We start from the raw sequence: 18,137 nt of genomic DNA, 5'->3' as shown, positions 1-18,137 counted from the left end.
GCAATACTTTTTAGGTATTAAACATGTGTAAAAATAAATAAATGTGATTTTTTATAGAGTTGCAAGGCTACATAAAGTAAATGAAAATAATTATATTCATATATGAATGTGCCATCGAGTTTAATCGTGAAGAAAGTATTAATATACTTACTAAAAATTAAAAATATTGAAGAAACAGCTACAGATGTAGTGGATTAGAGGAATTTTATTTTTAAAAATGTTTCAAATTATAATCTGTATAGTATGGTAATAAGTATTAAGTATCTGCAACAAATAACATTATCATTGTCAATAAAACTATTTATTATGAAATACATTATATAAATTTACAGCTATTAGTGCAATATGAAAAAGGATATTAGTGCAGTATAAAAATATTATTACAATAAAGTAACAGTAGTTTTATACATTTTCTTAAGAGTTATAGGTTTGATTCATGAACGAAACTATATTAACTGCTCCTCAAGTAGTTGTATTCTACGGTCATCTAAACCTATTTGCCACCATACGCCATTAATTTGTTTGTATCTTTTTTGTGTAATTCCATCATCCATGATACAAATATTGGAGTCAGTCTGAACATCTTTTATGTATGCTGTTGGAAATTGTGTACTCATGTACAATGCCATCAAACGACACAACCGAAATGATAAAAATGATAAAAATTCATCTAAAAAATAAAAACATTATTTAAAAAATCAATAAGATAATTATATTTAATCTAAAACGATAGCCCGACCTTTGATTTATTAAACCATCCCGAATTAATTGATTTGGTGGTTTACCAGATTGATTAAGATCACATGAATATATAAAATTGTAATTTAAATCAATCTTAGCAAGTTTACTATTTAGCTTCCGTGGTTATTTCACCCTTAACAATATCGTTATATTCTAAAAACTGTGAGAAATAAAAAATTGCATGTTGTTCTATATTTTATAGTACACTAACAAAGCTTAAATGCTTTGTTTTTGGGTCTTTAAATTAGCCTTAAGGTAATTCGTCAAAGGGACTAAAACATGTACGGTTTTTTTCAAATATATTCAGCCAACCAACCATTTGGATATTGTTGTTGGTTTGCTTAGAATATTTTTTTTTTTTTTTTTTTAATGTTTCAACATAATCTTGTTTTTACAATAGCTTAGAATATTAAAACTGTATAAAAAACCTCTAATGAAAAAATTAAATAGTTAAGTTATTAGTATTTAATATTAAATTTATTACTTTATTTGCATTATAACTTACACAAAATTTGCTTTATAATATGTATACGTTCTAATAAAAGAAATTACTCCTATTTTCACAACAAGCTTAGCCTACAGAGACAAACATTATATATTGTTTATGCTATATTTTGCATAGTATAATTTTTTTAATATTTTTATACATATATTTTTAAATTAAAATACATCTATCTATCTATCAATATGATCTACCACAATTGTTTCAATATTAATTATACAAATACAGTTTTAAACATAATAACGCTTTAACAATAATTTTGTTTTTTAATTACTAACTCATTTAATTCGTATAGCGTTTTAATTTTAATGTAAAACACAAAAAAAAAATCATGTTGGGGTCGTTTTTTCACAATATTTTGATTGTTAACTTATTTAAATTATATGAGAACAATTATATAGAACATTATACAATTGCCAATAGACCAGTAAAACGATCAATAGATTATTCCAAACATAACAGAATAAAATATGAGATAAATGAAATAGGAAACAAGTGATGAGATTTATTTTTAAGATGTAGGTATAGTTTGATTTTGTTTGTTAAAAATAATTTATGATAACGAAAAGATTATAATATAAATTAAGATGAGTTGTACCATTAATTCTTGGTCGAAATTATATCAACTGCTCCTCAAGTAGTTGTATTCTACGGTCATCTAAACCTATTTGCCACCATACGCCATTAATTTGTTTGTATCTTTTTTGTGTAATTCCATCATCCATGATACAAATATTGGAGTCAGTCTGAACATCTTTTATGTATGCTGTTGGAAATTGTGTACTCATGTACAATGCCATCAAACGACACAACCGAAATGATAAAAATGATAAAAATTCATCTAAAAAATAAAAACATTATTTAAAAAATCAAGCAAATTTCAACTCTAACCTAAGGGTTAAAGAAATTTTACGGTTATCGAAAAAATCAAAATTACTTTCGTCATCATCATCATCATCAGCTTTAGGAATATTAGTTTCTGTAACAAATACATCAAATCATTATTCATAATATTAATAAAGGTACTCAAAAACCCTTACAATATTTACCCAATGAACGTCTCATTGTATTTTTTAAAGATGTTCCAGTAACTCTTCTCTTTTCTACAAGGGTTGTCAAATTTAGGCCTCCCAAATCTAGGAATATAATTATTAAATGACTGTGTTGAGAAAAAGTAAGAATAATAAAAAAACATTTTTTTATGCATTATCATTATTATCGCATTTATTGCATTACATTTTTAAGTATTTATGACATAACTAATTTATTGTACTACCAGTCATTGTTGTTAAAACCTAACATATGTATTTTTCTATATTTGAAAGTCCAAAGAACTTATTGCACATTAACATTGTAGTCAACTTTAGATTCTCATAATGGTTTCAAAGTTTTACACACTCTCTCTCTATCATCAACAAAAAGTTTATTTTATTAAAATTGTTGTTTGTAACAAACTAAATTAAATAAAGAAAATAAAAAAAATCTCAACTTAACAATAAGCTTTACAGATATTCATGACTATCGACAAATTACCTTTGACAACATCAGCTTCATGAATCGCAATTTATGTAACAAATACATCAAACATCAAATTATTATGCAGTCAATAAAACCAGTTTTATACATATTATATTTTATAAATAATAGTCTGTCAAAAATTATGCGAGGCAGAAAGGAAAAAGGGACCCCTTGTCGCAAAAATCAAATTCTGAGTTAATGGTTATTCAAAATCAAGCCCTCAACTCTGAACATTTTGAGATTAGAATCGTTCTCCTATGTTTAAAATTGGCCTATTTATATTTGTTTTAATTTATTTTCGGAAATTGAGTACATTCTTTAATTAGACTTAAATCAATATTTTATAAATTTTCTTTAGAACTAAAAATATGTATAAATATTAATTTATTAAATGTTTTACTTACTTGATGTGTCTCTTATTTCTGGTTGCTTCATATTAAACTGGTTAAACGAGATGTCTAAAATTAAATACAAAATATATTTTAATGTACCTACATATTTTTTTATGACTGAAACCAATATGTCATATTGATATTTGTCATTAGGAGCCTGGTACGTAGCAGTACTAATTTTCTTTGTAGTGGAGGACACAACTATGTTGTTTATTATAAAAAAGTATTAAAATTTGTACAGTCAAAAAAAAAAAAAGTAAATATGCTATTTGTATTACAATAAAGTATGGTGTTAGTATTGATTACTTATTTGAATAATTATAAAAAATAATATTAGTTATGTCATTGTCATATTGGAGTGAATTATTTTTATTTAATACCTTATAAATATAAATATTAATGGTTCAAACCCCATACAATCCATATTAATATTTACCCAATGTACGTTCGATTATATTTTTTAAAGCTGGTTTAACACGACGTCTTCTCTGTTCTGCGAGGGCTGTCAAATCTAATATTTTATAATCTGCAAAAATGATTAAATGTCTGTGTTGAGAAGAGATAAGAAAAATAAAAAATATTTTAGTTGCTCGTGATACCTTACATTTGCAATACATTTTAAAGAATAGTGATGTAACTTTTTTTTTTGTACAATCAGTCAATAGTGTTAAAACTCAACAAATGTGTTTATTCTATACTTGAAATCCCAAAAAACCTATTACACATTAACATTGTAGTCAACTTAAGGTCGACAAGGGGCAAACATATTCAGGGTATATGTCTCCCTTTTGAGTTAGAGCACACACACATATTATATATGTAATAATATTTTGTTTTTCTATTTAAAAACATAAATGGTTATTAAGCCTCACTCTCTTCTCTTTCTATCTCCTCAACAAAAAGTTTATTTTATTATAATTATTGTTTGGCATTACACGTTGTTATGATAATTTTACACATTATGTTATTATAACACATTATTATAATATTAATATAAAAGCAAATATTAACTTTAAAACAATAGCTTTACAGGCTAAATATGACTATAGAAAAATTGCTAATTACCATGAGATTCATTCATTAAAAAACCAAACCAGACCTGTTGTCCTGTAACAAATACATCAAATAATAATGCAGTTCATAAAACCCGGATTCAGTATTTTATACATAAAAGTCATTCTAAAACTGATATCCTTAGACCAATTAATCAATGTAAAATATTATTGTATGAATGTAAAATTATTTCCAATAGCTACGTTTAAATAAACGGTTTAAATTATATACCGAATGGTCATCTAAAGCTTAAGCATAAAACATAAATAGCTCTATGACTTTAAGGCTCCCAAAATAATTATTATTGGTTTTATTTAAAGAACTACAAATACGTAACTGTGAATTTTTTAAATTTTATATTTACTTAATTTGTTTATTACTTCTATTTGCATCAGATCCTGGAAATGCATGGCTTCTAAAATGAAAAACATAATACATGTTAATGTATCCCCCCAACTTCGTTTTTTATATCAATTTTTGAAACTTAAATGGTAACACATACATTTCATTAACTTTTTTATTTGAGAATAATTTTAAACTCTTGAGGGGTAAAAAAAAAATGTGTGAGAAATTGAGATCACGTTGAATAAAAACATTAAGAAAAAAAACAATTCTATGATCAATTAAATCCAGAGAGATATTGAGTGGTTCACGATAAGTTGATCACCCTGTATTAATGTAACTAAATATTTTTGTTGTGATTGGAACCAATAGGATTACATATTGGTATTTGTCAATCGGTACATAGTATGATTATTCTCAAAGTAATTATAAATGATGAACATGCGGTAAGTATAATAAATACGAAATATAAAAATGTGGTTACTTCTTAGTGCGTTGGGGAATTTTCTACGAGGTACTGAAATTAAAACGAAAATTTAGTGTGTATAAAGAATATAAAACAACTGTGTGGAAACATGATGTGCAATGGGGGAATTCTTACCCGTTAGATGGACAACAATTTCCAATATGTCTAAAATTAACGTTACAAAAAATTAATAAAATTGCATTTAATTTGATATTCTATTATAAAGAGGAAAGCCAAGCTCAAGGTAGAAAAAAACATATGTATTAGTAGTAACTCGGAAAAATTCAATAGGAATAAAATACATAAAATAATTTCATAAAATTCAACGATAACTATTACCAGGTACTGCGATCATAACATTAATTTTGCCTGAAAATGACAATAAATAAATTATTGATATTGAATTGATTTGCTAATATAAAAAATTACATTACATAATAATAAATTAGACGAAGAAAAAGATGAAAGTAGGAAAAAAACTATCTTTATTAAATACGGAACTATCTACGGAATCTTTATGAAAATATAATTGCTGAATTGAAGCAGTTGTGACGATGAGAGTAACCAGACGAGGTTGACAGGGCCAGTACATTTTCATGAAGATTCCATACAGATTTTGAGAAAAATTTAATATTTTTATCACTTATCAAATGCATCAAAGATATATATATGTAGAATTTTTTATATTTTTTATCTATTATTATCTGTTTTGTTATTATTATAATTATGACTACCGAATTCCGCATAATAATTGTTATTATCAACTAGTGTTTCAATTACATACTCCAATCCATCTACAATAAACAAATAAAGATTTTTACTATACTATAAGATTGAAATAATATCAAATCGGCTACTTTATAAAGGTCTAGAATAATATGAAATCATGCTTTGAGCAGTAGCCATTTAACTTAATACTACTTCCTCGATTAGGTTATTAGTAATCGCTACTTTGAATATAATATAGTTCTGTACACTGGTACTACATACCTGTAGCACTATCCACTATTGACAAAAACTATACTTATTATTTTACAACTTACTTCACAATGAAGTACACATAACGAATCATTTATACATTAGCGTATAATATTCAAATATATATCATACTTGTTACAGAATCATCTTCTTCAGTTAAATCATTCATATTAAAAGCACGTTCGATGACATCATCTGTAATACATAATTTCAAAAACTTGTTTATAATCAGTGAATTTAAAAAATATGAAAAACATTTTTTATAAAACAAAAATGTTACTGACTTGTACGGCAAACTATCTGCTTATATACCGCTGTAAAAAGTAAAATATTGAACTTTTTTCCAAATTTTCAACTATCTTAAGTTGGTTTTTGAGAACTTAAAATAATTACCTTCTTCAACTGCCGAAACATTTAAGAATAAAAATGGTATTAAAAAACAGAACATTTTCATTTTTATCTGCAAATAATAATAAACATCAAAGTTATGTATATGAGTCACAGTTGCATTTGGAGCAGAGATGAGAAGGTTTTGGTGCTATTTTTTATATGATAAATATATACATTTCTTTTTTACTAAGCCCACAGTATTTCTTAGGCTACTTATTTTCATATTCGTTAAAAAAAAAATCCTTAGAAATAAAGTTATTAGCGTTATAAAAAGTATTGAAATTTATTTTCTAGTAGTATATTTCTTGGCAATAATATACTGGGTGATTAGTTTATTAATAGTTTTTTTTTATCAGACTATCACAACCTTCAATAATAGTTAATACAGAATTTAAAAAAAAAACTCGCACATAAGTGCATCTTTGGCAAACATTTTTTTTTTTAAATAATTTTTATATTCCAATGATAATATTTCATATTATAAACCGGAAAACATGCTTATTTTTTCTCCATTAATATGTACTGTAAAGGGTAATAATTTATAATTTCTTAATTCAAATATTCTAATTTTTACGTTCCTTCTCGCAGTTAAGGAAAAATATCAATAATAGTCTCCCTAAGTATGGCTTTAATATTTATAGAAAGGGTCAAAATGTCAATAAAAAATACATGAATCATATTAATTACTGTAAAATTAATAATAAAATTATTAATTAATGTGTTAGTCGACTACTAAAATTGTAACGCAATAAGCATTGTTACTTGTTTATTTTAAAATAGTGTTGAGTGATATATAACTTTAACATAATGAATTATATAAACTAAAGGGTGTATTTTTATAAATTTTTTTTTTATTAATTTGTAACGTTACGAAAAATGTTGTTGTTTTTATCAAAAACGATTTTGAATGTCCATATGTGTTAAAAAATATTTCCCCTTCTACAAGTCAAAAAATCAATATTTATTAAAAATATTAAATATTCGTAGTTTCTTAACTTTTTGAGCTATGGTGGAAAATCTGTATTATTTTGCTAAATATTACTTTTTTGACGAACAATTTTTTTTGAAACTTGTTTACTTTAGGTTTTTAAACACTGAGGCACTATTTTTGTGAGGTATTATGAAGACAGCTTAAAATATTGCATTTTACACCCTTTAGTAAAAATCAAGCCTGATAATAAATAAATTAAATATTTGTTATTGAATTCTGTCCAATTCGTGGATTGTGTAAACCGCAATATTTGTAAATGTTTTGGTAAAAAATATATAAGAAAAACGTTTGCTTATAAATGTTATTAAAGGACGCCATTAAGACCCGATAAAAATAAACCTGTCAATAAAAAATACTTATTACTGTGTTTTTTTTACAATTTTGGCTCGTTAAGCTTATGTCCCTTTTAGTTTTAGCGAAATTACAATGTTTAGAGTTTGCTAGAAATGCTTACTAAAATTGTTGTGCTGATAGAATATCTTGGATAATAATCGACTTGATGTACTTTTGAAACTAAATGTCTTTCTTGCAGAAAAGCTTTTATTACGACTGAAGAATCGTAATCGAATAGGTTCATTTCAGTGTAAATATGTTCATTTGTTTGCACAGCTGGTTTACTTTTTTTTCTTTTATTATTATTTGTGGTGTATACAAATTACTTCGACCGAGGTATACTATTAAACGAAATAGTACTTTTATTTTTTGAAAATGCCATCATGGTTTTACAAAAAATATTTCAGCGGCTACAGATATTGAAATTTAAAATGACTACCTATACTGAAATACTAAAATTTGAATGATGCCTAACAAATAATTAAATGTGACCAATCATATTCAACAAAAGCAATAATGGTTAACAAAGTACCTAATGATAATTATATTTAATCTAAAACGATAGCCTGACCTTTGATTTATTAAACCATCCCGAATTAATTGATTTGGTGGTTTACCAGATTGATTAAGATCACATGAATTTATAAAATTGTAATTTAAATCAATCTTAGCAAGTTTACTATTTAGCTTCCGTGGTTATTTCACCCTTAACAATATCGTTATATTCTAAAAATTGTGAGAAATAAAAAATTGCATGTTGTTCTATATTTTATAGTACACTAACAAAGCTTAAATGCTTTGTTTTTGGGTCTTTAAATTAGCCTTAAGGTAATTCGTCAGAGGGACTAAAACATGTACGGTTTTTTCAAATATATTAATAGCCAACCAACCATTTGGATATTGTTGTTGGTTTGCTTAGAATATTTTTTTTTTTTTTTTTGATTGTTTCAACATAATCTTGTTTTTACAATAGCTTAGAATATTAAAACTGTATAAAAAACCTCTGATGAAAAAATTAAATAGTTAAGTTATTAGTATTTAATATTAAATTTATTACTTTATTCGCATTATAACTTACACAAAATTTGCTTTATAATATGTATACGTTCTAATAAAAGAAAGTACTCCTATCTTCACAACAAGCTTAGCCTACAGAGACAAACAATATATATTGTTTATGTTATATTTTGCATAGTATAATTTTTTAATATTTTTATACATATATTTTTAAATTAAAATACATCTATCTATCAATATGATCAACCACAATTGTTTCAATATTAATTATACAAATACAATTTTAAACATAATAACGCTTTAACAATAATTTTGTTTTTTAATTACTAACTCATTTAATTCGTATAGCGTTTTAATTTTAATGTAAAACACAAAAAAAAATCATGTTGGGGTCGTTTTTTTACAATATTTTGATTGTTAACTTATTTAAATTTTTTAGAACATTATACAATTGCCAATAGACCAGTAAAACGATCAATAGATTATTCCAAACATAACAGAATAAAATATGAGATAAATGAAATAGGAAACAAGTGATGAGATTTATTTTTAAGATGTAGGTATAGTTTGATTTTGTTTGTTGAAAATAATTTATGATAACGAAAAGATTATAATATAAATTATGATGAGTTGTACCATTAATTCTTGGTCGAAATTATATCAACTGCTCCTGAAGTAGTTGTACTCTACGGTCATCTAAGTCCATTTCCCACCATACGCCATTAATTTGTTTGTATCTTTTTTGTGTAATTCCATCATCCATGATACAATTCCTATTGGTGTCAATCAGAACATTTTTTATGTAGGATGTTGGTGATTGTGCACTCATGTACAATCCCATCAAACGACATATCCGCCATAAAGATTTAACTAAAAATATAAAAACATTATTCTTGAACTTGATAATAATAGTTGAAATAAAATTAAGCAAATTTCAACTCCAATATAAGGTTTAAAGACTATTCACGATTATCGGAAAAATCAGAATTACTTTCGTCATCATCAACTTCAGAAATATTAGTTCCTATAGGAAATACATACAAGAAATCATTATGCATATATTATATGAGGTACTCAATAAACCTTACAACTCCATATTAATATTTACCTAATGCACGTCACGTTATATTTTTTAAAGATGTTCCAGTAACTCTTCTATTGTCTACAAGGGTTGTCAAATTTAAGCGTCCACAGTCTACAAAAACAATTATTAAATGACTATACAATAACCTTGTATTAAACTTTAGGTTCTCATAATGGTTGCAAAGTCTTACACTCTCTCTTTTATCAACAAAAAGTTTATTTTATTAAAATTTTTGTTTGAAATAAACAAAATTAAATAAAAAAATGAAGCAAATTTCACCTTTACAATAAGCTATACACACTATTTATGACTATTGAAAAATTACTTTTGACAACGTCAGCTTCATGAATCGCAATTTATGTAACAAAAACATCAAACACCAAATTATTATGCAGTCAATAAAACAAGTTGTATACATATTATATTTGATAAATAACAGTCATTTAAAACTTAAATTAATTGTATAATTGTCAACTTATTTCTAATAGCAATTTTTGAATAAATGGTTTATATAATATTTTGAACTTTCATAAAAAGATTCAGCATAATAAATATGCGAGGCGAAAGGGAAAAGGGAACTCTTGTCGCATAAATCAAATTCTGAGTTAATGGCTATTCAAAATCAAATCCCAAACTCTGAACATTTTGAGATTAGAATCTTTCTCCTAAGTTTAAAATTGACATATTTATATTTGTTTTAATTTATTTTCGAAAAAGGTGTCTCTTATTTCTGGTTGCTTCATATTAAACTGGTTAATCATGGTTACTGAAATTAAATACAAAGTATATTTTCACGTACCTACATACTTATATTATTGAAACCAATATGTCAATTTGGAATTTGTCAATATGAGCTTAATAGTTACTACTTTTCTATATGGTGTAAGACACAAATATCCTATTTTTTAAAATAAATTCATAACAAAATAATAGAGTATGCATGATGTCCATATTGTACAGCTATGCTAATTGTATTAAAATAAAGTATGTGTGTTATTAGTGATCGCGTTTTTGGATAATAGTTGAAAATTAAAATTAGTTGTATTCTTGTTATATTGGGATAAACTAGTTCTGTTAAATACTTTATAAATATATTAATAGTTCAAAACACATAGAACTCCATATTCATATTTACCTAATGTACGGATAATTATATTTTTTAAAGCTGGTTTAACACGACGTCTTCTCGATTCTGCAAGGGGTGTAAAATGTATAGATCTAGAATCTGCGAAAATTATGAAATGACTGTGTTGAGAAGAAATAATAATAAAAAAAAAAAATTTGATTTGATTTGCTTGTATACATGTATGCATGTATTCATTCTGTATGATATCTCCAATAATTTATTACACATTAACATTTTAGACAAGTTGTAGAGGACTAAAAAAAAGTATTGTTGTTAATTTATTATGTTTAATATATGTAATATAAATTTGTTTATATTGCGCATTGGTCACTTATCTACATTTGGAACAATTAACAGAGTAAGTTAAATGAAGCAAATATTAACTCCAAAACAAGCTTTACAGGCTTTTTACGATTATAGAAAACTTCGTTGTTACCTTGGGTTTCAGGAATAGGAATCCTGACATTAAGTAATCCTGGAAGAAATACATCAAGCGTCAAACTATTATGCAGTTAATAAAAACAGGTTTATGTATTTAAAATACAACAGTCATTCTAAAAATGAGATAACTTAGACCAATTATAAATTAATGCAAAATATTATTGTACAAATGGAAAATTATTTCCATTATCATTAGCTTTTAAACTAGTTTTTATTTAAATAACTACAAATACATAACTATACATTTTTTAAATTTTATATTACTTAATTTATTTATTATTTGCATTTGCAACACATATTGGAAATGTATAGCTTCTAAAATGTAAAACAAAATATATATTAATGTACCGACGAATGTGTTTTAATTGAAAAGAATACGATTACATAATGGTATTTGTCAATAGGTAAATATAATTATTCTCAAAGTAATTATAAATAAAGAATATGAGTTAAGTGTAATGAATATAAAATTTAATAATGTAGTTACTTTCTATTTCGGAACGGAAGATTGGTGCTGAAATTAAAACAAAAATGTTGTGTGTATAAAAAATATCAAACAACTGGGTGGAAACATAATGTGCAATCGAAAGTCTTACCTAATATACAGGCGACAATTTCTATTTTATCTAAAATTAACATTATAACAAAAATTATGATACTGCAAAAATTTTATATTTTATTATAAACAGGAAAACAAAGCGCACGGTAGAAAAAAACATGTGTATTAGTATAGTAACTCGGAAGAAATATGTTCCACTGAAAATTAAATACAATGGGAATCTCTTTGGAAAATTCAATATGAATGAAATATTGGAAATATTTTAATGAAGCCCTACGAAAACTATTACCTGGTAGAGCGATCATAAAATTGATTTTGCCTGAAATTGACAATAAATAAATTAATATATTGGATTGATTGACTAATATAAATTATATCATTACATAAAAATAAATTAGAAGATGAAAAATATCAAAGTAGACAAAGACTGTCTTTAAAAAAAGACCAAGGAACCTTTTTGAAAATATAATTGCTGAATTGAAGCAGTTGTGGCGAAGAGAGTAACCAGATGAGGTTGACAGGGCCAGTACATTTTCATGAAGATTCCATACAGATTTTTGAGAAAAATTTAATATTTTTATCACTTATCAAATGCAACGAAGATAAATATATGTAGAATTTTTTATATTTTTTATCTATTATTATCTGTTTTATTATTATTATAATTCTGATTACCGAAATTCCCATTATAATCTTTATCATCAACTATTGCTTCAATTACATACTCCAATCCATCTACAATAAACAAATAAAGATTTTGACTATACTATAAGATTGAAATAATATCAAATTAGCTACTTTATAAAGCTCTAGAATAATATGAAATCATGCTTTGAGCAGTAGCCATTCAACTTAATACTACTTCCTCGATTAGGTTATTAGTAATCTCTACTTTAAATATAATAGTGTTCTGTACACTGTTCTACATACCTGGTGCACTTTAAACTATTGATACAAAATTTTACTTATTATTTTACAAATAACTTCACAATAAAGTACATATAACGAATTATTTATACATCAGCATATGATATTTAAATATATCATACTTATTACAGACGTATCCCTTACAATTAATTAATTCACATTAACGCTAACTTGATATATAGAAAACTTTTATATATTAGCATAATTATTTTAAATATATCTTACTTATTCCAGAAATTCCGTTTACAGATAAATCATTAATATTATAAGCACGCTCGATGACTTCATCTAAAATACATAATTTCAAAAATATGTATAAAATCAGTGAATTTTAAAAACTTAAAAAAATCATAGTTTTTTTATAATTCAACAATACTACTGACTTGTACGGCGAACCATATCCGTATATAGCACTGTAAAAAAATGAAATATTGAATTTGTTTTCAAATTTGTAATATCCTTATATTGGTACTTGTGAAAATAAAATAATTACTTCGATCATCTGCCGAAACATTTACGAAAACGAATAATATTACAACACAGAAAAGTTTCATTTTTATCTGCAAACAATAATAAACATAAAAACAATTTATACAAATACATATATATACATTATTTTTTACTAGTCCCAAATTCCTAGACCGCTAAATTAATACTTTTTTTTTATAGCAAGGTATACGTACAAAAGTTAAGTTTTTAATTAAAATTTAACCCATGGAGGAAATTCTGTATCATTTTGCTTAATAATCCTTTTTTTTTACTTTAGGTTTGTTGACTCTAAAACCCTACATTTTTGGGGTGTTATGAAAACGGTTTAATAATTTTTAGTCATTAAGGTCATGCCTTTCTAATTTTAGTGAAATTACAATTTTTAGAGTTTGCCATAAATACTTACTAAAATTGTTGAGCTGATAAACTTTCTTAGAAAATAGTCGTCTTGATGTTCTTTTGATACTAAATGTTTTTCTTGCACATTATAAATGAGCTTATATTTCTACCAAAGAATCAGAATCGAATAGGTTTTTGTAGTTAACTTAGTTCATTTATGTACTCAGTTGGTTTAATTTTTTTTTTATTACGATTTATGGTGTACATTACTATATTTATAATATTTTCTTATTTATGCCTGTTGAATAAAACAAATGCGGATCTACACATATATTTCAATTTTTTATCATGATGAAATAATGAAAAAACAAAATTCAAAAACGAACGCCTTAAAACACCGTCAATATGCAATTTTTTTTTTTATCGATACCAACATTTCTTAAAAACTAATATTTTAATTTAAATAAGCCATCGTCAAATCATCAAAGTATGGTGAGAACGCAGTGGGAATAGAGCATATAAAAGATGTACATATTTTTTAACTTTAAACTACGGCGCTCCGTAACTTAAATTAAAAAATAGTCGAATTAGTTCCAAATTTCTATGGAATAGTCTTTAGACATAGTACTACCCATAAACGTTGACAAACCAAAAATTTATTATCAACAATTCTTTCCTAAGGAAGGGGTGGAATCTTTTTCTTAGTTTCGGTTCTTTAGATGAAGTCTTATGGTTAATCTGACCGAAGGTTGCTTTGTGTGAGTGAAAGTCAATTTCCAAATTCTTCGTGTAGCTTATCTATAGGTTACACAGCGCAATATTTTTATATTATTATTATTTTACTCTATTTTGGTGTGAAGGCCAATAAGTGCAGGACTAGTTGGATTAATAACTGGGCGACCTATCCTTTAAATTATATTATACATACAAACGGCTTCTAAGCTTTTTTCACATAAGAGTTAGGAGTTACAGACAATTTGATATTGTTGTTGTATAATTTGATATTGTCGTACTTGTTCGTAAGTACTTACTTTTTTTTAGTTAATTGATTTGGTGGCTTACCAGATTGATAAGGATCACATAAATATATAAAATTTTTATTTTAATCAATCTCAGCAAGTTTACTATTGTAGCTTCTGTGGTTATATAACCCTTTACAACATCATAACATTCTAAAAATTGTGAATAATAACCATTTTATGTTGTTATATATTTTACAGTACACTAACACAGCTTAAATGTATTGTCTTTAAATTAGACTTAAGGTAATTCATCAGTGGGATTAAAACATGTAGTTTTCTCAAACATCTTTAGCTAACTAACCATATACAGGGTGATCCAACTAACGTAAGACACTCATTTTCTCTGAAAGTATGAATATTTTGCGAATTTTTTTTTCCCTAAAATTTTAGGTACATATTTAGCTACATTTTTCAATATTTAGAAAAATTTTATCTTCAACCCTTATACGTTAAATAAGTACGAACCTCGTTTTTTCAAATGGGAACATATGTTTTAAATTCCATAAATATAAAGACAAAAAATCTAAAAAAATGTTAGCGTTTGAATTTTTAATTTTCATCCATTTGTTCGCTGTTTATGACTTTGTAAAGATTTGAATTTTTGTCTATATTTCTTAATAATTTCATTCGATTCGACAAAGACAAGTAGTTTTATTACGACGGTCATCACATCAAATATAATAATAATTTGATGTTAACGCATTCCGTATCATAATCAGATATAATAAATAACCATACATTATTAGACGAAAGGTAGACTGTTACGGATAACGGACTTTACACTTTAACCTAATCTAGCTGGAGCTAGTCATTAGCTGGTTATCTCGGATAACAATCTAGTATCTAAACTATGCATCAGTTACCACGGAATAATCGAGTGACCAGTACCCATAATATATTTTATTATTTGTACAAAATCGCATTATATTTATTATTTGTACATAACCTCATCGCCAACAAATTTCGACTTCGAAGTTCACACGTTTTCCATTAGTGAAATGAGAAATTGCAAACTTAATTAAAAAATGTTAGTAAATTTACATTTTACTTTATAGTAAATATGATAGCATGCTTATTGTAGTTATGTCATAACTCGTTATTTTATAATTTTTTAAATATATCAATTGATAATATTTGCTCTCGACTTTATTTTGACGTTACATTCTTGGACACACCATTAATTTAATAGGTAAGTGTATTAAAGTTTAATAGATAATTTAATACAATACGAATTCAATTAGCTTTTTTATTTTAGGTTGAATGCTTTTTTCCGAAAATCTTTTATCATTTAAAAATCAATGTTATCATGTCAGAAATATCTATGGCGTTGAGAATAGGCTATACCAATTACTATGGAAATGTCTTTTCAATTGGACCCAAGACTGAAGACCTTACAATTTTATATCAAGGTGTAAATTATAAATATAAAGCATTAATTTAATAGGTAAGTTTATTAGAGTTTAATGGGTAATTTAATTCAATACGATTTCAATTAGCTTTTTTAATTTAGGTTGAATGCTTTTTTACTGAAAATATTTCATCTTTTAAAAACCAATGTTATCATGTAAAATTGGTTTTGAGTATGACATATCAATTGCTATGGAAATGTCTTTCCAATCGGACCCAAGACCTTACAATTATATATCAAGGTGTAAATTATAAGTATAAAACATTTATTTCTAATGTGACATTTTTTCATGTGAATGTATAATATCAACACTAAGCAATTTGAATGAAAAGTGTGTTGTGTTAACTTAAAATAATTATTTATGCATGTATTTGTGTATGTGGGTTGATAATACTCATATACCCGTTTCATTTATTTTTAAAAATATCAGTAATTAATGTATGAATTTCATAATACTACATACAAGGAATCGCTTCTTGATTATACCAATATTTATAATAATATGTAAGTATATTATTTTTATTTGATTAAACTTATCTAAGGTAGTTCAAATGTCTGCTTTCAGTTTAGTTATTTCTTACAATGATATAACCCATATATTGTGTGTCTGACATACATTACGGATATTTTATCATAAAGTTTTAGCTATAACTGACACAGGTATTTGGCTATCAAAGTTAAATTTTATATCAAATTTATTAATATACAATAATTCTCTCTTTAAAAAAGTAGTAATTCTATTAATTTGTATTTAATGAATTCAGTAAATCAAGTAAATTATTTTTTAGAACTTGCCTAAGATAATTCTTATAGTTAATTTTATTTATTGAATTTTGATTTTGTTAGATTTGTTTAATTACCAACGATTGTTAAAAGAAAAAAATTTAAATCAGTATTATAGAAGTTGAACAATTTCAAATGTATAGATATTGTTTTTGTTTAATATTTTTGATTGAATATTTTCAAAAAAGTAACATTTGTAATTTTTAAATTTATTGTTGTATTAATAATTAGTTTATGAATATTTTATTAGTTAAATACTTATATTATCAGACAAAAGATTATTATTGTTCTTTAAATGTTATACTATACTATATATTTGTCGTTGAAATTTATCAACACAATTGTTTGACTATGTGTTATCAATGTTCAAATTTTGTAAACTACACAGTAAAAATTAATAAAAATTGTTTTTAACTCTTTAAAGTAGGAAAATTGTCGCATACGCATTACAGCAAATATTCTTTTAACCATTATTTGCATCATTAAAGGTAAACAAATTTTATTTTTAACAACTATGCATTATAAGTTAGTATAATTGATTTTATAATTATTTGTATTCATACATAAATATAGTATACATGTATGTATGTGTATAAAATCAGACAAACTTGTCGCGTACAAATTCCATAAAATTTAAATCCTTAAAAATGTGTTTTATTACAGAATAATTGTTAAATTTAGATACTACAATTTAGCTAAGGCTATTTTTGATTTAATATTGCCACTTTTACATAATCTTAGTAAAACGTACCCGTTATAATAGTTTAATAATGTCAATACTTTAATTTGTATAGTAAACAAGGAAATATCAAATAATGGTTTTCTTTTTAAACAACTAAAATCTATTAAGCTTTTAATTTTCTAGATATTAAATAGTGAAGAAAATAATAAAAATAAGAAAATACTGATTATACGGAAAATCAAAATAAGCAGATTCAACTGTAAAAGAATTAACTTTTCAATTTGAAATTTTTGAAACAGACATATTTTATTATAAAGGCTTTAGAATCACTATTATTATAACATTATACACCTTATAAGTTATAATAATAATTAGTAAGTACTAATAAAAAGATAAGACCATATAAACTATTTAATTTAATAGTTATTAATAAAATAAAAAAGACAAGTTCTGATAATTTAATGTTTGCGTGACACAAACCCTAACTTTATTTCTGAAGTTTGAGTATCACTGTGTGATTTTGTGTAATTGAGTCACAAACTATTGATCCATAT

At 25.1% G+C, this 18,137-nt stretch overlaps 1 protein-coding gene and 2 long non-coding RNA genes across 3 annotated transcripts; 1 reads left to right on the top strand and 2 right to left on the bottom strand.

The window, feature by feature from the left end:
* Positions 1 to 344: 344 nt before the first annotated feature.
* LOC126838456 (uncharacterized) lies at positions 345 to 13,847 on the bottom strand. The gene is made up of 15 exons (XM_050572868.1): positions 13,756 to 13,847; positions 13,354 to 13,420; positions 13,244 to 13,273; positions 13,086 to 13,148; positions 12,609 to 12,668; positions 5,354 to 5,383; positions 5,150 to 5,179; positions 5,033 to 5,065; positions 4,571 to 4,621; positions 4,219 to 4,260; positions 3,590 to 3,679; positions 3,166 to 3,219; positions 2,293 to 2,379; positions 2,181 to 2,222; positions 345 to 670 (listed from the first exon to the last, which is right to left on the bottom strand). The coding sequence occupies exons 2-15, from the start codon at positions 13,412 to 13,414 to the stop codon at positions 447 to 449; spliced, it is 897 nt and encodes a 298-aa protein (XP_050428825.1). The 5' UTR covers positions 13,415 to 13,420; positions 13,756 to 13,847; the 3' UTR covers positions 345 to 446.
* On the bottom strand, positions 9,063 to 11,164 carry LOC126838457 (uncharacterized). The gene is made up of 5 exons (XR_007685699.1): positions 10,943 to 11,164; positions 10,133 to 10,147; positions 9,832 to 9,918; positions 9,715 to 9,747; positions 9,063 to 9,593 (listed from the first exon to the last, which is right to left on the bottom strand). It is a non-coding gene; the product is annotated as an uncharacterized LOC126838457 (long non-coding RNA).
* Positions 13,848 to 15,163: 1,316 nt separating the features above from the next.
* Positions 15,164 to 16,932, top strand: LOC126838587 (uncharacterized). The gene is made up of 3 exons (XR_007685717.1): positions 15,164 to 15,899; positions 15,966 to 16,154; positions 16,221 to 16,932. It is a non-coding gene; the product is annotated as an uncharacterized LOC126838587 (long non-coding RNA).
* The last annotated feature ends 1,205 nt before the right edge of the window (positions 16,933 to 18,137 follow it).

Source organism: Adelges cooleyi, unplaced genomic scaffold (genome assembly GCF_023614345.1).
Source record: "Adelges cooleyi isolate 19-005CV unplaced genomic scaffold, UGA_ACOO_1.1 ACOO_flye_CR_arks_rails_tigmint_CR_PRNA_30, whole genome shotgun sequence".
Classification (NCBI taxonomy): Eukaryota; Metazoa; Arthropoda; class Insecta; order Hemiptera; family Adelgidae; genus Adelges; species Adelges cooleyi.
Note: the sequence above shows the minus strand (reverse complement) of the source record. Positions and strands in the feature narration are given on the sequence as shown.

Excerpts from the sequence above, each read along its gene's own strand:
- LOC126838456 (XM_050572868.1), bottom strand. The coding sequence starts at position 13,414 with ATGAAACTTTTCTGTGTTGTAATATTATTCGTTTTCGTAAATGTTTCG. Across the intron at positions 2,223-2,292 it reads TACAATGAGACGTTCATTGG|AAACTAATATTCCTAAAGCT; the intron begins GTAAATATTGTA and ends TATTTGTTACAG. Across the intron at positions 671-2,180 it reads TGATGATGATGATGACGAAA|ATGAATTTTTATCATTTTTA; the intron begins GTAATTTTGATT and ends TTTATTTTTTAG.